Below are 23,215 nucleotides of genomic sequence, written 5' to 3'. Positions count from 1 at the left end.
ACCCATACATCAGATCATCAGTTGAAAGTGATTGCTTATACAAATAGCACTTTGCATTTTGTGTTAACTTCCACCACTGCTGCTTATTGATAAAAGGACTACAATGTACCCCATACGTTGTTTGCTTTTTCTATAATGTATGTTTTTCTCACTTCAAATAAAACTCAAAACAACATAGAAATTAATGATTAAAGCATTTTTTTAAAAAAATAGAAGTCCACACAATTTATATCTCTTAAAAGAAATCCATCATATGAGCCTCAGTAAGGAATTAATTTAGTTAACACAAAACTTATTTATACAACTTAGATGAACTTCAGAGATACATTTGTACAAAATGCAGTATCAGGTCAAGTCAGCCCACGGGCTCACTTAAAGTTTTCCAGCGCCATGATACAAAACTGTTCCTGTTACACAGTGACATTTTAATACTTTTCAAACACTTATCCTGAAGTTCTAAAAATGCCATATGTTAAGGTGTGCCTTTCCTGAAAGACATGTTATTAATAGGTAAATTTTTAGGTGTTTTTCTTCATTAAGTACAGGTAAAAAAAAGAGACAAATATTTATCCATATTTTACGATCATTTTACAACCATACTGACTTAAAATAGTTATTCTGTTTCTCTAAAAATATGATATACTTTTGTGGGACATTTATGATAAGGTAGCAATAGAAAACAGTGTTAGTGAGTGTTCGGCATAAATTGGAAATAATGTTTAATTTCATATGAGATAATAATCATTTGAGGAACAAAGTCATAAAACTATAAAAAGATCCAGGGACTTATTAGCAAATATTTCAAATTTTGTACATCATATTTGTATAATATAATTAATGTTAAGTGTCGTGCTGATATTTTTTTCTTTAAACCTTGCAAGAGATAGTCTTTACATTGCATGTGTTCCCTAAACAAAATGGGACTATTATTGAATACAGTTTAATGTATTTATTTAAGTATAAATGTCAAACTTCTTTTTATAATAGAACTGTGGATTAGTATAATTACCGTGCTTCCCTAAAAATAAGACAGGGTCTTATATTTATTTTTCCTCAAGAAGACACCCTGGGCTTATTTTCAGGGGATGTGTTATTTTCCCCTCAAAGCCTCAGCTTTCAGCACACACAGGATGGCCGGGACCTGACAGGGGGAGCCGACCTTGTTGGTGGGGCTGCCGGGACCTTTCTGGTCACCTCTGGGATAGTAGCTGTCAGGATGGGGCAGATGCGAAGGGCTGCTCATCTTCTTTACCGTCACAAGGAAATGGGTGGGTTGTGCAGATACGCTGCGTAGCCACGCCCATCACTAGGTCTTATTTTCAGGGTAGGGCTTATATTGCACAAATGCTTAGAAATCCTGCTAGGGCTTATTTTATGGGTAGGTATTATTTTTGGGGAAACATGGTACTATTGGTGACACAGTGTTCAAATGCATGCCCTTTGCTCCCAAATGGCAGATGCAATCTTTTAAGTGCAAGCAATTCTGCTAGTGCAACATGCCTGGCCTTTCTCTGTTCCTTTACTCAGTTCTTTCCAGAGGAGAGGAGGAATTTAATCTGATTGAGTTTGGAAGGAGATAGGGGCCTGTATAGGATAGTACCCTGTTGTGCTCTGAATCTCTAGGCTTTAAGTTCCATGGTGGAGGGGTCTGCCTGGGCCCCAGCTCAGCTTTGTGACTGAGGGACAAGCTTACTTAAATCTGGAGCTCACTAAGAGGAAGCCCACTTGCCTGTAAAGATATTTTATGTTCTTCTTTATTAGTTTTATCAGAAATAAAGGTGATATTTTGGTTTCCAATCTACCTCACTCATTTTCCTTCTCAGTTGATTCAGAACTGGGTGGGGGGCAAAATCCAAAATTTTTACTGTGTTCCCTCAACCCATGAATGAGTAGATATACTTTACTCGTTTAATCCACTACAGTTCACCAAGATAGGGATTTCTCCCCTATCAAAAGACACGAGGAACATAAGACAAAGTCATTTCAATAATCTGTATTAATATAAAACCGTTAGGAACAGTACTTATATTCAAAGTAAGTCAATTAAAAGTTAATTAAACTACTCTCTTTGAAGCAAAAGAAAAAGCCATATATTTCTTTCTAAGGATAGTTTGTATTTCTATTTATCTACATAAATATGTAGGGGGACATAATATGCATATATACTTATATGTATGCATAATTTTATTTAAAGAATACTTACCTTTTGTATTCCTGTATTCCAAAGGAAATATTAAAAGAAAAAACTGTACACGATGATTTTCACACTTATCTCTGTGGAACTTACTTACATTCGACAGCTATTCCTCTTGCTCTTTTAGTCAAGTAACTCTGATTATAAGACTGTTCTTCCTTTGTATATGTAAATTATGCCACAGTATTTAGTCATACAAATATGCAGGAAAATAGTCATGCATTTGCCAAGATTTCAAATGATAGAAGTAGGAGCACCACACTATGACAGTTCATTTGGGTTGCTATTTTGAAAGATATAATGTATTTAAAACAGACAGGTTTTTTAAAATATCTGGAATAAAAGAGTCCATTACTAAAAAGACATAGCTATTGAAATGTCAAGTAGCTGGTTCTGATGAAGAACTTGGTACATAGAAAATTCACACAGGAACAATCGCTTTTTCTCTGGTCACTATAATATCTAATCCTACATCTGTTTAGAACAAATAATATCAGCATTTTTTCAGTGTTAATTCTTGTTGGGTTACATAAAATTCAGGGAATTTTTTAATAAGCTATAAACAGAAGATACAAGGTAAACAACACAAATTCTTAGAAAGACTTTTAAAAATTAATTGAAAAGCTTATTGGTTGTCTTAAAACAAAGTATTATACTGTTATATACTACATACATTTGTTTGCAACACTCTATTCTGACAATCACCAAGCTAGAATTCTTAATTTTATACATAAAATGAAATTTTGCACTTCTAAGTTTTGAGCTATAGCACTTTAGATGAAACGGAGAGATGTATTTTTAATCACAAAGTTTTAACTTCACTTATCCTATCAATTTTTGCCTAATAAGACAAGGTGGTATGAATCTTTGTATTGAGATAAATTGTTTTCTCATCCTCATCCTATTTCCATAGGAATATGAACTTGTGGTTCTTGTCAAATGAGTCTTTATTACAAAGACAAGAATGTAAATGCGAGTCTCTGTGATTTTGGAATATGCACCAAATACTGACTGCTAACAGCTATGAATATTTATCAGTTGCTGTTATTAAAAAGACACTTTCTTTTCTCCCAGAGTTTCTGAGTAAACAATTTCAAAATGTAACCCCATCTGTCAATGTTTTCTGAGAACAGTACAAACCTTCTTTTTTGTCTTCTGGAGTAATCTTCACTTTTGTATCTGTTATATCCTTGAATGAGGCCAGAAAAAGTACCACATCTCCTTTCTCATTCTTTATGGGAACAATATCCAATAGGCACCAAAATGGGGACCCTGGAACCATAATAAAAATACAAATCAACTATTGCCTTGTATTTTTTCTATGAAAATCTCAATCATTAATAAAAACAAAGCCCTTACTGTTTTTGTTTCCACAACTCCCCCCATCTTAAAAATGTCAGTTTTCAGATTCTGTAAATATCTGTCCTGTATGCATATCTCTTCATTACCAAATGAAATACTTTCTCTGAAAATACGGTAGTATTTAAAACAAAAACACTGGTCTGTACCGAGACATTTCTGCTTACATTACTCAGATTGTATCTCGTCTTTGAACTTGTTGATGTTGAATCATTCCACCTTATGAGACTGCTCTTTCCCACCTACCCCCTGCACACACTGGTTATTAAATAAACACTTTTGTTTGGCATGAGTTTGCTAGAGGTTTATTTAGTCAATTTAAAAATCGAAGATCACCCACCAGAATGCTAAAATAGAAATAATGGAAAATACCAAGTTCAGGGGAGGATAAACAGCCACTTGAACTCTCATACATTGCTAGCTGTTTGCAAATTAGTATGTTTATTTTAAAAACTGTTTTGCAGTATTGAGATTTATTCTCACAATACAACATTACACATCAATGTGAACAAGCAATTTGCAATTGTTTGCAGCCAAATAGATGAATATCACTAATATAATGCTGAGGAAAAGTAGCCAAACACAAATGGGTAGAATGCAATATGAATTCATTTACATGAAGTACCAAAACAGGCAAAACTAATGTATGGTGTTACAAGTCAAGTTATTGGTTACCTTTGGGGAGATAGTAATTAGAGAGGCATTCAGGTCAGGGAGTGGTCAAATTGTGGGATGTTGGTCAAATTTTCTTTCATGTTCTTTATAATGTTAACATAGGAGTGTTCAGCTTTTGAAAACCACATGTATTTTTTAGCATGTATGTCACATTTCAAAAACATTTGAAAAAGCAATAATCAAATTCAATAAAAGAACCATGAAGAACTTCATCAAGACTCAAGTTCAAAATATAGTAGCCACAGGGTCTTGCCTAAGGCTTACATTTAATTTTTTTATATATTTAAAAATAAGTATTAATATTTAAAAAATATTTAAAAATTCTTGCATTATATTTCCTACTAAAAGGCATTCTGGAAAGATATATGTGACATTTATGGAAAAGTTTCTGTTGCTTAAAAAGTAAACTATTAATCTATTTACACATGATTTTCCTTCATTTCCTTTTAGTGGGTGGGGAAGACTTCAATGCTGTGAATTTCCAGCTTATTTGGTAGTTGATTTCAAAGTCAGCGCATAAGACAAAAATATAAGAGAGTCGGAAATATCCTTGTTATTTTGTATGTACTGTACCAGTGTAATAAATACCAGTCAGGTTCAGTGTAGGATGCTTTTCACCTAGCTCACTAATCCTTCCCTTCTCTGCTCTCTCAAGTCTCTCTACCACGCCTACTACACTAGATCTCTAACATCTTCAACCTAATGTGACTGCAGTAATTCAAGGCTATTCCCCAGGGTGTGGCTCTTCCTCTCTTACCTATGGGAGCAAAGATGATCAACTTTTTCACTCAAGAGCAATTCAGGCCCAGTACAATAAATTTCTCTCAGGTTTAAGGTAGGAGGCAAGTCCCATAGCCTCAAATTCAGAGATGTGAATGATTTTTAAGAGCAGAGTTAGGGGGCAGAAACCTTGTGTGAATTTTAACTCCTTCTGTATATAGTAGCAGTAATTACCCTGCAGGCTGGGGAGTGACGAAACAGATGAGGCTTGCCAGGATTTAAGTTAATAACACCTTTAATTTCCATGGATAAATACAATTGTGGAGAGAAAACAGAGTTTATGCCTTATATGGTAAGATTTACTTTTGGAATTGACTAAATAGTTATACAAAAGCTTAAATCTGGTGGAATGTCTCTTGTCTCTATGTGCTATCTTCTTTTTCTTGATTGGAAAACAAGGGTGCAGGAGAATTTGACTTGCTAATATTGACAATTTTAAGAGTACTCATACGCTTTGCATATACCACCAAAAGATTATATTTGGCAACAGATGGAAACTAACAATAAGGTTTCCAGTATGAGTTCATGGTTTAATAACTTAATACAAGAAGGTACAAATAAAAGGAAAATTGAGTTGTAAGTGGTCCCATTCTCTTTTAATGACTGTGCTGTCATGGTGGGAAATAATTGCATTGCTCAATGTACTACAATAGCTCAAATTAAGATATGGACACTCTGCATGATTTCTTTTTGACATTATGAAAATAACAATATAATATCCTGTGTATTAACAGCATCAATGTCATGTGAGCTAAACATTTTCAGGTGCTCCTTATATTTCATATGAAGTCTGATGAGTCTTGTTCTCTACAACCCCGTTTCAGTGCCACTTATATCTTAAGGATAAAATTACAAGTTTTCCAGTTTTAAAAAATTTAGTCCAGGGATTATATATTGGAGTGCAGGAGAGGCAAGGGCTGCAGGTGAGTAAAGAAAGCTACTGTTAGTCGTGGCTGGGTGAGAGGACACTACCTGTAGCAGGAAGAGTGGGACAGTCATGACAGTCCTAATGAGCTGGCCACTGAGCTCTTAGTCACCTGTCCTCTCTGTCATATTTGCTACTGCTTTGTTCTGGCTTCAGTCATCTCTCACCCACTCTTTTAAAGTATTCCTCCTGCCTTTAGTCTTCCTCCCATGCTGCTTTCAATATACTGAAAATACAAGGTCCTGATTAAAATCACCTGATAGCTTTTCACTGATGTCTCAAATCAGCATAACATTCCAGAGTCTGATACAGAAGGTCTATTTTCAAGGGAGTGGAGAGGAGTATGATGGGTAGCATAAAGAAGTGAATTAAAAGGAGTGTCATATTAAAAAGGAGGGCGAAGTTCCCTGGAGTACCCAGAGCTGCTTGGGAGACAAGGCTCTATGGCATCCTCACCGGCACTTCTTCATGTTTGTACTGTACTAAGGAGATGAAAGTACTGGATCTTTAGTGAAATATCAGGTAAAGTCTTCACCTTATCTGGGGACCAACAGTGCAGTTCATACAGGTTGTAAGCCTTTGCTGAGTCTTCATCACATTTGCCTTGAGGGGACATGCCTCCTCCAAATACCCCAAAATACTAGTGAACCAAAGTAAAGGACATCGGAACCCTTATACTCTGTGTAGCAGAGGATGGCAGGGTGGGGTAGACAGTAGATGAACTGAACTACTACAGAACTCCCTGAACTGGGCAGTGGCCAAGAACACCGTTCATTTCAATGTTTGATGAAAAATGAGGAATTCATAAAACAATGTATTTTAAATTTATTTCTGTGTTTTAAAAAAGACTGGCATAATACACATAAAATATTAACAGTGGTGGATTGTGGAATTTTTTCTTCTAAGGATTCCTTTTTTCTTGTAAGGATCTTTATTTTCAGTTTTTCTAGAATAAGCAAGAAGGAATATACAGTGGGATTCTGGTATCTCTAGAGATTTGGGGTAAGAGATGTAAGGAATTCAAGACTGGAACAATAAGAGTGATGAAATCACATTTCTGAGATCATTTTTTACCTATTCTCTATGATTTGAAAGACAAGTTCAAACAGATAATTCCATTTCAAACTTTGAGATAAGTTCTATGTTAGGTCATACCTGATAGGAGAGAGAGAAAAAGGAGAGAGGAAAGAAGGGAGGGAAGGGAAGAGGGAAGAAAGGAAAATCAAGTGATACTTAACCTATTTAAATGTGCCAAATATTTTTTCCTCTTTTCATTTTGCGCCAAGTTCCCTTTCCCCTTAAATACACATATTTTATTCCTCTCCCAAGAGTATGTATAGCCACTTGTCAGAAATCTCTAATAATTAGGAACAAGAGCAACCTGGGAATTTGAGATCCAAAAATACCCCCAAGACATGATTTAGTCAATAATTCCAACAATCTTTCTCAACAGATTTACTGGTCAATAGCTGACCAGTAAAGCTATTACTTGCTTTCAGAACACCAAATTGGTTCATGTGCTAAACATAAATACTTCTTGCCTACAGTTTGGAGAGGTTTAGAGGAGGAACCAGGACAATTGAGTATAGTTCAATGAGACATAGAAAGAGTTCCTGAAAATGCAATGCACACAGCAAGGACCTAGTGATAATTGTCTTATTAAGCACCAATTACACGCTAGATACTGTGCCACACGCCTTGCATGTATTATATCTAAATTTCTTACTGATCAATCTGATCAACATTTTACCACACTGAATTATATTTTTAAATTGTGGAAACTGAGATTTGCAGTATTTTCTTCAGGGTCACGCAGGTAATAAACGTGAAGGACTGAAATTTAAACACAAGTCTGAATTTGATTTTCTAAATTTGCTTTACTATAATATTCTAGGAATGATCCTATTCTATGAACAATGTTTTAGAAATCGAATTTCACTTTGATTTCTCAGTTCTCCTTTCTACACATGAAATAGGACATGATGATACATATGCCTTTAAAAATACTGTATTATAACAGGGAAAAAGGAAGTAAAGCATTTGGATGAAATGAGTACATTTCACTCTCAACCCTAGAATAAGAATAGAATCTCTATATGAAATAAGATTCAGCTATTTTAGTTTAAGATTGGATACATCCTTCATTAAGGTGCATGTGAGATTAATTCTTAAATTTGACTGAGTTTCCAATGAGACAATGGGATCAGAAAACCACTACTGGTGATGTTTTTGGTACCCAGTTTGAGAAAAAGGGAATGTACTGACACAAGCTTCATGGTTACAGTTTCTAAGTGTAGCTACCTAAGTTGTTAGCATATGCAGCACCACATTCTGACATCATTCACAAAGTCTTTGCCTGACCCCACCTCCCGGCATGGTTTTTGCTTCTTGCTCTGCTAGGAAGATTCAGAAATGGTGATCTGTATCCCATAATAGTTGTATCTAAGACACATAGCAACACCCCTGGACTCATCTCTTCTAGGACTGGAAATAACAAAGAGAACCGAGCCCCAATAAATGTCTGAACCAAGGCTCTATCTTTTCAATGATCCTTAGAGGAAAAGAAGGCCAGATGTAATGGACAATTATTACTGAGCAGAAAAATGTGTAATCTGACAGGTTCGGTTTCATGATTGCTACTTCCAAGCCACTTCTTTCCAAGAGCAGGGCACTGAACAAATTCACTCCCTTGATACTTGACTTTAAGAAAAGCAATTTAAGATTTCTTCAAACTTGCAGTTGCTCAGTGCAAAAGGACTTGATTTAAATGAGAATTTGAGGATTAAGTTAACCCTCTCTAATTGCACAAGGCTTTAGTTGGAGGAATCTATGGTCTTTGCAAGGCAATGAGAACAATTGTTGGTGCCAATAAACATAATGGTTATGAAGATCTGGGACTTTGGGATTATCTAGTTAAGGACCCCAAAGAAAATATTTGGAGATTACATTGCAAGCAATTGGACATAAAGTTATTCATTCATTCAACAGATATTTATTGAGTGCCTGCAATGGCAGGCACTGTGGCACTGTTGTAAGTGTTTGGATATATCAGTGAACAAAACAGAATAGATCTCTGTCTTATCCCTGAAAGAACTTATATTCTGGGTCAGAAAGAACTTATATTCTGGTTCAGAAAAACAATAAGATATAAATGTAAGTAAATTATGTAGTTTATTAGAAGGTCTTAAATGCTATAGCAAAAAGAAAAAGTAGGCTGGGCATGGTGGCTCACGCCTGTAATTTTAGCACTCTGGGAGGCCGAGGCAGGTGGATCGCTCAAGGTCAGGAGTTCAAAACCAGCCTAAGCAAGAGTGAGACCCCATCTCTACTAAAAAAATAGAATGAAATTAATTGGCCAACTAAAAATATATAGAAAAAATTAGCTGGGCATGGTGGTGCATGCCTGTAGTCCCAGCTACTCGGGAGGCTGAAGGAGAAGGATTGCTTGAGCCCAGGAGTTTGAGGTTGTTGTGAGTTAGGCTGATGCCACGGCACTCCAGCCTGGGCAACAGAGTAAGACTCTGTCTCAAAAAAAAAAAAAAAAAAAAAGAAAAAGGAGAGCAGGGTAAGGGGAGACATGTCAGAGCATGTGTGAGAAGAGGGTGCAGGACTGTAGCATGACATTCTTGAGGAATTATCCATGAAAGTGCTACTTAATATTGCTTTGGAATATTAAAGAATTATCCAGGTGTTACTGCAAGTCCTCTTAGAAGCAAACCATAAGGATATGATGATGCACATTTGAGGAAAAGTAAAGGAGAGAAGGAAGGAAGAAAAACTGGATGAAAGAGAATGTCTTCGTTTGCAGTGCAGTTCTAAAAAGTTCAGTAAAGCCATCAGGGATTCATCTAGCTAAATCCCCCATCAAAGCAGCTCCACACCTGCCAAGGGGCAGGCTTGACTTAGAATCCCTGCCTCATTCAATCATTGGCTGGGAGAAGCCCATGGGAAGTTTGTCTTCTGTGCCAACACAGTAATGTGTCTCAGAGCACAGCAGCCAGGGCCACCAGCCAATTACTCTCCTATAAGCAGAGATATGAGAGGCCATTCTCATGGTTGCCACAGTTAGTATAGCCGACACTCATATTTTTAGCAGAAGAGCATCCATGCTTCCTCCTTCTTGTCATTGCACCTCCAAATTCCTTTGGGAACCAAATCTCCTCTCTGCATGCAACCTTGGTAGAACAATTAAACCTGGTGCTCTGACAAACCCTCACTGGAGAAATGGGCCAATTTTCTATACCAGATCAATCAGTCTTTCTCTTCTGGTAATTTTAATCTTGAACAAAGGGACCCACGGTTAAAAATGGAGGGATTAGGTTCAAAAATAAAGGCAGGAAAAATCCTTACAGTTATTTCTGCTACCCAGACCTTACGGAACACTACTGCTTATTGTCTCTTTCAAGGCCAGGATGCTCATTATTTTCTTTGATTCTACATGTTACACCATATATTTTCAATAAATTATTATTTTTGCTCAAGATAATCAGAACCGATTTATGTTGCTTACAAAGAACCTTAATTACAAACTGGTATCTTTAGAAAAGGAAAGTCAAGATGTATAGAAAAAATATGGGGAGGCTTAGGTGACATTGCATGTGATCAAGTTCCAGATTCTCCATTTACTTGCTGAATATTCTCAGACATAATTTTTGCTCCTGTTTGCATGCCATGCACACAGGATATATAAGTACCTCTCATGGTTAAGAGCTTTGAAGAGGCCAGTGTTAAGAGCTTTAAAATATTTTGTACATATAGAATGTATAGTATACATGTACATGAATAAATGAATAGTATATGTTAAATAGTAAATGAATAGTATATATTCATGTACATATATAGTATACATGTACATGAATAACCATGAAAACAATCAGCCACAACTATGGCTCAGTATTGATATTTACTAAAGTTAGGTGTTGGTATAAAGAGGATATTTGTTCTAGTAACCACTGTTTTTTGTGTATGTATGAAACATTTCATTATTTTTTTTTAATCAAGGAAACATGAGACAGAGAATCCAAGATAGTGGACTACCAGCCACAGCATCCCAGTAAAAAGAAATTTTAGATGAAAGAGAAAAAACGAACAAACAGACAAATATAGATCAGATGTGATTCTGAAGGAAGGGTGCCAGAACTTTCAGGAGACTCTGCAGGAAGAAGTTGCAGAGCAGAACTGGAAGGAGAAAAATTTGGCAGAGATCAACACTTGAGTGGCTTAAAGACCAGCAAGAAGGGTAGGTGGAGCAGTTTGTTTCTCCCTCCCTCCCATCCCTGACCACTGGTTGGCTTCCAAGCTTCTGGGGAGACCTTCTACCTACATGAGCCCAGAGACTGCTGCTCCAGTGAGCTGGGAGCTGCTTGTGGACAGGGCATCAGGCTCCTAGACACCCCTGGGGTGCTTTCCTGCCCCCCAGGCCCATGTCCAGACAGCAGGTGCTGTATTGCTTCTCTACCCACCATGTGCCTTTGTCCTCCCTAGGGGACTTCAACTCCTCAGGTTTTGTCTTGTTTGTTCCCACACAGACATTTCCCAACTATGGCCCAGACTGCAGGAGCCACAGGGGTCCAATGGGTCCCAGGAGTTCTGTGTGACTCCAGAGCCTGGTCGTTCGGGGTGGACTGCCTCCCAGAAAGAGGGATGGAAGTGACCAGAGTGCTGCCTTTCCTCCAACCAGACTCTTTTTCTCTCCCACCTTTTCCCCATCTGCAGCTACTGAGAGAGACAATTAAGCCACCACATGGAAGCTTCTACAGAGAGTGGGTCTCAGACCTTTCCTTTTGGGGTCCTCCTGTAGACTGAGGGGTGCTTAGACTGTGAGCTTGCTGCCCACCAGCCCTCCCTGCTACAGCTTCCCTGGCGACCACCTCAGAGCAGAGAGCACTCCCCGATGCGAAGGCATATCGAACCTGCTTGGGAATTCTGTGGGCAATCTGGGACTAGTGCTTCTCCCTGGCATGGTCAGGGATTAATCTTTCTGCACCCAGGATGGATCTTCAGGCCAGATTCCATACCCCTAGGTCTTGATCACGTACCCCAGGGGCATGGAGGAGACATTTGTGAATTAGTCTCGGGAGGTGTGAATGCCCACAGGGGCAGATCAGGGAGGAGAGTTCAGTGTGGGTCCCAGCTGCAGTGTGCTCACTGGACACCTCTCCTCCCACAGAAGGGCTGCACTCACAGCTCAGGCCAGGATACTGGGGAGGGAACCTCCTGACCCACACCACAGTTGTGGGGGAGCTTGGCTGCTTTGAGGACCTGCTTGCCAGCAAATGTGGGGGGTGGGGGAATGAGAGGGGGAGAACCATGGAATATAGGAGGGTGGAGAGGTGCCAAATTGCAAGTCTCAGACAGCCCCACCTTTACATGCAGACTTTCTGTTTGAATGGGGCTACTTCAGCCCTTCCCTGGCAGCTTTGCCCAGAGGCAGGGAATGGATAGTTGACCCCTGCAGAATCAGATCCTTTGCCTGTATTTGTGTAGCTTGAGGGCAGGTTCACCCAACCCAGCCCTGCACAGCCTCACTCTGCCAGCTGCCCCCACTGTGTGGAGAATAAGGACTCACCTGGAAGTTCAAGGGCCCCAGTACCACCTGGGGTATTAGAGTGATTCTCTTGAGGAACTAGAGCAGGTCACAGGACCCAAAAACAACATTGCAGCTTGTTCCTTCTGGCAAGCGCCACCTACTGACAGGGAGGTCAATTTGCATACCCTTTTACTGCATTTACTGACTTAAATAGAATTCTAGAAAAAATGGGCCCAACAGACATTTACAGAACATATTACCCCCAAACTACTTAATATTAATTCTTCTCACTGGCTCACAGAATATTCTCTGAGATTGATCACACTCTGGGACACAAAATATGCCTCAGCAAATGTAAAAAAATAGAAATTATACCACGTATAATTCCTTAGACCACAGTGGAATAAAATTAAAAATCAATTCCAACAGAAACACTCAACTCTACCCAAAGATATGGAAATTAAGCAACCTATTGCTGAATGATTCATGAGTCAAGGAAGAAATTAAGATGAAAATCAAGATTCTTTAAATTAAATGACAATAAGGACATAAGTTATCAAAATCTGTAGGATTCAATAAAACCAGTCCTAAGAAGAAATTTCATAGCCATAAATGACTACCACCAAAAGACTGAAAGATGACAAATCAACAATCTAATGAATCATCTCAAGGAATTGAAAAAGGAAGAACAAACCAATCCTAAACCCAGCAGGAAAAAAGAAATAATTAAGATCAGAGCAGAGCTAAATGAAATCAACAAAAAATATATAGAAGATTAATGAAAAAAATTGGTTATTTGAAAAGGTGAACAAAATCAATAGGCCTCTTGCTAGATTAACCAGAATCAGAAAAGGATGGACTCTAATAAGCTCAATCAGAAATGAAAAAGGAGATATTACAACTGATAACACAGAAATACAAAATATCATCTCTGATAAAATAAAAATCTGTATGCACATAAACTTGAAATTGTCGAGGAAATAGAAAAATTCTTGGAAACATGCAACTTCCATAGTCTCAATCACGAAGAACTAGAACTCCTGAACAGACCAATATCAAGTAACGAAATTGAAGCAGTAATAAAAAACCTTCAAACAAAAAAACGTCATGGACCAAATGGTTTCACACCTGAATTTTACCAGACCTACATAAAAGAACTAGTACCAATACTGCAGAAATTATTTCATAAAATCAAAAAGAAAGGAATCCTCCCCAATTTGTTCTACAAACCCAATATCACCTTGATACCAAAGCCAGGAAAGAATATAACAGCAACAACAATGAAAACTAGAGACCAGTATCCTTTGTGAATATAGATGCAATAAGTCTCAATAAAAATTCTCAAAAAATAAAATTTTTGATGTGAAAATTTAGCTGCACATCAAAAAAATAATCCACTATGACCAGGTGGGCTTCATCTCAGAGATGCAAGGATGGGTCAATACACACAAATTTATAAATGTGATTCACCACATAAATAGAAGCAGAAACAAAGACCATATGATCCTCCCGATAGATGCAGAGAAAGCATTTGACAAAATCCAACACCCTTTATAATAAAAACTCTTAACAACATAGGCATAGATTAAACATAACTCAATATTGTAAAAGCTATATACAACAAACCCATAGCCAACATCATACTCACTGGGGAAAAGTTGAGAGCATTCCCTCTTAGAACTGGAACCAGACAAGGTTGCCCACTGTCACCATTTCTATTCAACATAGTACTGGAACTCCTAGCCAGAGCAATCAGGTAAGTAAAGGAAATCAAGGGCATCCAAATAAGAAAGAAGAGGTCAAACAGTTACTCTTTAATGATGATATGATCTTATATCTAGAAAACCCCAAAGATTCTGCCAAGAGACTCCTATTAATAGAACTGGTAAATAAATTCAGCAAAGTCTTAGGTTACAAAAGTAATGTACACAAATCAGTAGCATTCTTATACCCAATAATAATAAAGCTAAGAATCAAAGCAAAGACCCAATACCTTTCACAATAGCATCAAAGAAAATAAAATACTTAGGAATATATTTAACCAAAAATGTGAAAGACCTCTACAGGGGAAACTATGAAACACTGAGGAAGGAAATTACAGAGGATGTAAACAAATGAAAAAACATATCATGCTCATGGATGAGCAGAATCAACATTGTTAAAATGTCTATACTACCTAAAATGATTTATGGATTCAATTCAATCTCAGTTAAAATACCAACATAATGTTTCACAAATCTAGAAAAAATAATACTACATTTTGTATGGAAACAGAATAGACCTCACATAGCCATCGCAAACTTAAGCAAAAAGAACAAATCAGGAGACATCACTGTACTAGACTTCAAGCTATACTACAAGCCCATAGAAACCAAAACAACATGGTAGTGGCACAAGAACAGATACATAGACCAAAGAATCAAAACAGAGAACCCAGACACAAAGCCATCCTCATATTGCCATATCTTTGAAAAAGATCTTTGAAAAAGCAGACAAAAACATACACTGGGTAAAAGAATTCCTATTCAATAAATGGTGCTGGGAAAATTGGATAGCCACATGTAGAAGACTGAAACAGGATCCACACCTCTCACCAATCACAAAAATTAGTTCAGGGTGGATAATCGATGTAAACCTAAGGCATGAAATGATAAGAATTCTACAAGAAAATGTTGGAAAAACTCTTATACACATTGGCCTAGGCAAAGAATTTATGAAGAAGACCCAACAGGCAATCACAGCAATAACAAAAATAAGTAAATGGGACCTGATCAAATTGAAAAGCCTCTGTACACCCAAGGAAATAATCAATAGAGCAAACAGACAACCTACAGAATGGGAGCAAATATTAGTATGCTATACATCTGGTAAACAGCTAATAACCGGAATATATAAAGAACTCAAGCAAAACAGCAAGAAAAAATCAACCAACCCCATAAAAAAGTAGGAAAAAGGCACGAACAGAAACTTTTCAAAAGAAGAAAGACTAATTGCTAATACACATATGAAAAAAATGCTCAGTGTCTGTAATCATCAGGGAAATGCAAATCACAACCACAATGAGATATCACTGAACTATAGTAAAAATGACTTTTGTCAAAAAGTCCCAAAACAGTAGATACTGGCATGGATGCAGAGAGAAAGGAACACTTATACTGTTGATGATATTGCAAACTAGTATAAAATAACCTCTATGGAAAGCAGTATGGAGACATCTTAAATAACTAAAAGTAGACCTACCATTTGATCCAACAATCCCACTATTGGGCAATTACCCAAAGGAAAAAAGTCATTTTATAAAACAGACACTTGCACTAGAATGCTTATTGCAGCACACTTCACAACAAAGATGTGGAATCAACCCAAGTGTCCACCAATACACGAGTGGATTAATAAAATGTGGTATGTGTATACCATGGAGTACTACTCATCCATAAAAAATGGGGAACTAATATCTTTTGTAACAACCTGGATGGAACTGGGACCATTCTTCTAAGTGAAGTATTGCAAGAATGGCAAAACAAATACTACATGTACTCCCTATTAAACTGGAACTAACTGATCAACTCTTATATGCACATAAGGAAGTAAAACTCAATAGAAATCAAGTAGGCGGGAAGGAGGAGGAGGGTCTGGGTAAATTCACGCCTGTGGTGTGAATTCTGTACAATGCACACTGTTTGGGTGATGGGCCCACTTATAATATTGATTCAAACTGTATAAAGGCAAAACATGTAACCAAAACATTTGTACCTACATAATATTCTAAATAATAAAAAATAAATAAAAAATAAAACTAAATTGTACTTTAAAAAAAAGGAAATGCCTATCATACATACACTTTGGAAAATGGAAAATTCAGTATTTCTTTGAACATCTAATCTAATATTAAGTTGAAACATACAAAGTTATCTCAGATTGCTGGAGTTAGAAAAAAATCCTAGAAATAATGAGATGGAACTGTATTGTAAAGATGAAAATACTGGGCTCAGAGTGATTAAGTAAACTGTCTACAGATCAAAATATTAATTGTTTGAAGAGTTGGGACTAGATCTCAAATCACATGACTGTCAGTTTCATGAGATTTCTGCCAACACAGTGCATTTCTCCATACGTTAAATGTAATTATCAAACAAATAAATTATCACAGCAATGAACAATCTAGTTTTGCTATCTTAAAAGGAAACAGTATATTGTGTATGTTATTGATATTATTGATAAAATAAGCTAGATCATGTAATAAATTCAGCATTGGTTAAGTCTTTTTTAAGCAATTAGTTTTAGAATTAGAAACTGTTTATAAAAGGTTGGGCAAATAAGGTAAAAGGGATGGAAAGCACAACCTCTGTTAAGAAAGCAAAAATGTCAAGATGAGAATTTGGAAATAAGAAAAGAAGAATTGAAAAGAAATGGTTAAGGTTCTCATGACAATTCTCGAGTGTATAAATATATGATTACAGTTTTAGGTGGCAATTTAGCACTTTCCAAGAACATGCAGACAACAAACATACTGAACATTTCTTCCATTGTGCAAACTCAACTCTTAACGAAGACTCGTGAACACTGTGCCAGATTGCCCTGAGTCACAACTTGGCAGGCATGTGAGGCAAAACAGTTACACGTCTTCCTCAACTTACTGCTTCTCTCCTAAAATAGAGCAGACACCTCACCAGAACTTGAAGCCAAACCCTGGTGCCTGGGTAAGCATTGCTGTACCCAGGCTACTGAGGTGAGGTATCAGCACTTAGGAGCTTATCCTTGCATTATTCATAAGACACCTGCCCCAAAACAGACATTGTTTTGTGAAAAATAAATTTGTTCATAACATATTCTCACTAGCTCCACGTGATTATAGGCATTTTCCTCCAACAGAAAAATTACATTTCGAGCCTATATGTATAATTAAGACATAAAAATTCAGAATTCTTTTAAACTGTGATGGCATGTAAACTGTGTTGGATATGCAACCTAACAGATCAGGTTATTCATCTTCAGAAGTCAGTAAACTTTTTCTGTAAAGGACCAGATAATAAATATTTTTAGCTTTGCAATTTATGTGGTGTCTGTCTCAACCATACAGCTCTGCTCTTGTAGTGTTAAAAAGTAATAAATGGTACCTAAACAAGTGAACATGGCTGTTTTCCAATAAAATTTTATTTACAAAAATAGGCATCCTACCAGATACGGGCCATAATTTTGTCTATCCTTGATGTAGAAGCCTACAGATTACAGTACACTACGAGTTATTTTTGATTCTTTGGGGGGTTTTGACAAGACTCTATACTACCAAAGTATTTAAGAAGCACTATTTGTTAGTTCAAGAACCAGACAGTCTTTCTTTAGGTAAAATCTAGACTATGTCATGGTGATGCCTTGTAAAAGGAGATTACCAAATCAGACAACCCTATTTTCCTAAATAAAGGCTAGTCATTTCCTTTCGCATTTGATAATGAGAATATACTTAATTATCCTTCACCTGAAAAATAGGCTTGGCTATTAATGACCTAGAGGTATCTCTCTCTGACAAGACATTTACTTCCAAATACATAAGTAGAAGCCACTTTGGGATTTATGGCATTGAATAAGAGCTTTCTGAGCTGCATCATGAAGCAAAATACATGTAAATCATGAGTCTAAAGGAGTGCAATGGAGATTGTTGTCAAAAAAAGTCTATATAGAGTCAGGCCAAAGCAACTAGAAGGTAAAAAATGTGAAGAAACTTCCATTCTGGCAATGTCTTATATGAATAGAGAAGAATAGGGTACTTTAAAAAATCATTATAGACATTATACACAGTGAAACAACCTTAGGCAGTCAGGGACTTTTTTAAACCTCACAACACATTCTGAGTTTAATGATTTTTCTTTTAATAGTATCCTTTCTTAGCATCATTGTTAACAATGCTTTTGCTGTCTCAGTCCTAGTGTATTTCCAAAACACTAGGAAGAGTACTTTTTTAAAAAAGTAGTGGAACATGATGTTTCAAAAGATAATTTGGTACACTCAAATTGAGGAATTCTGGGAAAGTAAAGAATTCAAGAAAAATAGCTCTCCTTATCATAGAGGATATTGGCTCTTCAGTGTTCACTTGGTTATATTGCCAATTGGTAGAGATGTTCCAAGTAATAAGTTTTTTTTTTCATCTGAAAGTCATTTTTATTAATATAATGATACTTCTTAGACCCCATCAACAGTGAATCAGCACATGTTTAAAAATACAAAGAAACACACTCACACAAAAACCAAAATCCACACCCTAGCCATTCATCCCCTGTACTCCCAAAACAGACATATCCATATAACCAACAAAGTATTAAAAAGCCAGGATAGATGGTTTCTTTAGATGCACATTTAGGGTCATTCTTGACACTTCCTCCTTTCTCATCCCCCAAAGAAGATCCAAATCCAAACCAAAGAGATCACCAACTCCTGTCAATTCTAGCAGCTAAACCTCTGAAATCAATTTTAAATCCAGTCACTCTTCAGTCTTCATTAGTCACATTCCAGACTAAGCCAGGGCTTCTAGATCTTTAATGTGCATCAGAACCACAAATTGCTGGGCCTCACCCCAGATTTGATCAGCAGGCCTGGGTAGGGCTCGATGAATTGCGTTTCTCACAAGATCTAGGTGATGCTGATGCTGCCTGTCTTCAGGTCACACTGAGTAGCACTTGTCTGAATGACCATTACCTCTTCCATGGATTACTCACATGGCAGCAAAATATTTTTGTAAAATGATCTTTGTAAAATGAAATATTCATCACGTGACTTTCCTGCTTGCTACACTTGGACTGCATTTAGCTAACTCCTGATAGCATGAGCATGGTCTACAAAACTCCGTGTGATCTGACTCCGGCTACTTTTTCACTCCCCTGTGATACTTCGCTGTTTTTCCTCCAGCTACATTGGCCTTCTCTCCATTTCTCAAACAAGAGAATCTCTCCCAGGACCTTTGCACGTGTGGCTCTCTTTGCCTATGATACTTTCACTCTTTCCTCCATGTAGTCAATTCTATTCACCCTTCAAAATTCAGCTCAAATATCACTTCCTTGATGTAGCCTTCCTTTGTACCCCGTATGTGTTAACCTCCCCTGTTATTCCCTATTATAGCAGCCTGCAACTTTCTTTCAAACTACCTAACAGGTTTATGCGATTATTTGATCAGACCTTCTCCCTTTTTAAACTGTAAGGTTGTGGTAAGCATTGTGTGTGGGGGGGGGCAGGGAGAGAATACCTCTAACCCTTCCTAGGGAAAGGCAAAGACATACAATGTAACCCAAAGGTCAAAAAAAGAAAAAAAAAACTTTTATCGGGTGGTGGGCAGATGGGAGGGAGGAGGAGGGGAAGGATATATACTTACAAAATAGGTGCAATGCACACCACCTGGGGATAGGACACACTTGATGTTTTGGTAAGGCTGGGGGCGGGGGGAGGAATGGCAGGGGCAATATATGTAACCCTAACAATATTTGTACCCCCATAATATGATAAAATAAAATTAAAAAAAAAGAATAAAAAAATAAACTGTAAGGGACAAGAGGGCAAGGACTATGTCTTCTTTTTTTCTTACACTCTTTCATGTGCAAAACAAAGTGCCTGGTTCAAATTTAGCAGGTGCTCTAAAATTTGTGTTCAAAGAATGAAATAAATTATTGTAAGATGAATCCAAACTCTGGTTTGAATACTGTTGGTTGCAGGAGTGATAGCTAACATTTACTGAGCACACACGATGTCAGACACCGCGCACTTTACAAACAATATTACATTGAAGTCTATGAAGCAGGTGTTATTACAGTTATATCTATCTTACAGAAGAGAAAACTGAGGCTCAGGAAGTTGAGGTAAATTGCCCAAAATCACGTAGTTCATAAATGATGGAAGCTTTTCTTGCCAGGTAGATATAAAGCTAGACTCTGAGAATCATTACAAGCATTTATGTGGTTCTTTGTATTGTCTATAGCTTACTTACTTTATCTGATTCTCTTTACAGCTTAAAGAAATAAGTAGCTCTGCTTGTCTTTTACAGGCAAGATTAGGTACTGCAGTGTTAAATGGCTTGGCTAAGATCACAGAAGCATGTTAGTGACTGCAAGGACTCAAACTTGCTCTTCACACACAAACGTCATAATTTTTTCCACTTCATCACATTGGAAAGGGTAAAAAATGCTTTTCTATGATAAGATGATTTTTTACTGCATTTTTTCACTCAAATATGTACCTGAAAACATGGATTCATTTGAACATTTTACCAAGTTGCTTAAGACCAACAATTGGACTATTTCTTACAGAACTCTCAGCCTTGAGAGATATCACATGTGAGAGTTTTTAGGTAGAGCAAAAATACTCATCACATTAGGAATGGTCCCATTGTCTCTAGCATCACACACAGGGATTTCTGAGTTGTGTGCAACTTTCTGGCATCATCTGCATTCTCTGGTGGCTGTCTTTCCAGTTCCTTCCTCTTGGCCTTTTCTATCCAGCAAGCTGTAGGGTGACACTCACTTCTCTTGGCTGCCTTATTTGTTTATCTCCTTTGTGCCCTCATTGGCCCAACATCCCAGAGGCAGCTGTGATAGACAGGACTAAGGAAGAACAGAGGGATGTCAACAAATAACCCTTCAGACCCCAATGCCACATTCCTGAATTAAAATGCCTCAGAATTTTAACCTGGTCACTTCCCATGCAAACAGATGTTAGGTTGTCGAGCCAGCAGAAAACTCTAGAACACCACTTTATCTGTGTCAGATAAAGAATTGAAAGGAGTACGCTAAATATAAAAGAAGAAAATATTCTAGCAATGGAACCAATGTCCAAAAATAGAAAGACAATGGGGGAATGAGGTCAGAGGTCTGAAGATAACTGGGAGGAAAGGTAACCATAACGTTGAAACAGAAAAGCAAAACTGGTTTACAGGAGAGTGTAGAGATAGACTCATATATCATCTCAAGGCTATTCTACTGGGGAAGCAGTGCAGAGCTTCAACTGAAACAGCGATACAAGCACTTTCATTCATTCTCCCATTCAGCAAATGTATTTATTATGTACCAGGGACTGTTTTAGGCACTGCAGATAACAAGATTAATATGGTACCAATGCCACACTCAACCATGCACAATCCCATGGGAGAGAGAGATGTATAAAGAGAAAATTAAAACACAGAGTGGTATCTACTATAAAGAATGGAAATAGCATATGAAACAGAAGGTTGTAGTTGAAGGCCTCACAGATGAGACAGGCTTGAATTGAGAATTGATGGTTTTATTAGCTTAATGTGAGGGTGGGAGTTGAGGGTGAGGAGTTGCTTTCCTGGCAGGGGGAACGGCAAGTACAAAGGCATGAGACAAATTAGAATACAGAGCATTAAAAAAAACCCCACAAAACTATAAAATAATTAGTTGAGCAGAAGTATGAGGTGTGCTGAAGTGGGAATGATGAGGAATGAGGACAGGAGAGAAGATGGAAAATGGGAGGGAAGAATTTAAAGAGGGAGAGTGTAGACTGAGACTAGCTCAGGAGTGGCTTTCTATGCCAGACTGAAGAGTTTTTATTTATCCTGAAAGGCAAGGAGAAGCCACTGACAGCTCTATCACAGGAAATGACCATCATCTGATAGACACTGTAGGAAGATGGCTTTGGAGGCAGCGAGAAGAAAGGATTTGAGGGGCAGGACTGGAGACTGGTTTACAGGTTAAGATGAATTGTTACAAATTATGACCAAAATTATGAGAGTCTGAATTAAGGCAGTGTCAGGAAGGATGAATCTCTGGTGCTAGTAATTGTGTAAACTTGGTGGATGACAGGGAGTAAAGGCTCATCCTCGAGAAATAAAACACAGCTATTTTATATAATTGTAGGCAGTCCATACAATATAATTATTCATGCTGTAAGACTATTTTAAGCATGTCTAAATCACGTAATTTGTGTGTGTGTGTTAATTTTACAATTCTTGTCCAACTCAAGAGATGTAGAGCCTCTCATCTAAGACATCACAGAATCTTTGCAGACAGATAGATGTCCATGGCTTTCTAGTTAGGTAAGGGGTAACTAGGGACCAGCCCACAGGCCAGAGCTCCAAGTTACCTAAAGGCCAGGCATCAGATTCCAGGCATCCCAATGTGAGGTTCTGAGGCTCCAGCACTCTTGGAAATGGGAATATGCTACAGTCATGCAGGACCTACAGGCTACAGTCATGCAAGACCCATGCTCAGGAGGGCCCCATGCTTTCATTCAATGTTCTGCTGGTGCTGTCTTAAACTCCTTAGACTTTTTTTTAGCAAAGAAATCTGCATTTTCATTTTGCAATGGGCCTGAAAATTACTTGGCTGGCCCTGATAATACATTCTGAACAACGGTTATCTCATTTGGCCCTTCCTCAGATATCTATAAGGATGATATTGGATCTCTACTTTAGAGAAGATCAAGGTGAGGCTCAAGCCACGTCATGTAACTAGGGTACATACTTACTGAGTTGTAGAGAGCTGAGATTCCGCTCCAAACCTTTCTAACTATTGCTTTATTTATATGGACTTTCAGAGCTAGTCCTTAGCCTAGCCATCACAGTAAATGTAGCAGGAAGATTTTGCTCAGATTGATCCTCAAAGTTCAATGTTGTTTCTTCTTACCCCCTAAAAGAGAGAATCTTTAAAATAATGAGTGTCTCTAGTTTCAAAGGGAACTTCTTTGGCTCCCAGGATTCTTAAACATTGTTTGTGGTTATATTTATTTCTGGCTTATAATGATGGAGTAATGAATA

At 37.5% G+C, this 23,215-nt stretch overlaps 1 protein-coding gene across 1 annotated transcript in view; it reads right to left on the bottom strand.

Annotated features, from left to right (window-relative positions):
* The window catches only part of KCNH8 (potassium voltage-gated channel subfamily H member 8), a 361,558-nt gene that overhangs the window by 207,809 nt on the left and 130,534 nt on the right, over positions 1 to 23,215 (bottom strand). The window contains exon 3 of the mRNA XM_012783282.3: positions 3,335 to 3,466. Within this exon, the coding sequence (XP_012638736.2) occupies positions 3,335 to 3,466 (132 nt within the window). The remainder of the gene's footprint in view (positions 1 to 3,334; positions 3,467 to 23,215) is intronic.

The sequence above is a fragment of the Microcebus murinus genome, chromosome 1 (genome assembly GCF_040939455.1).
Source record: "Microcebus murinus isolate Inina chromosome 1, M.murinus_Inina_mat1.0, whole genome shotgun sequence".
In the NCBI taxonomy this organism is placed as follows: domain Eukaryota; kingdom Metazoa; phylum Chordata; class Mammalia; order Primates; family Cheirogaleidae; genus Microcebus; species Microcebus murinus.
This window is presented reverse-complemented; position numbering and strand designations above follow the sequence as displayed.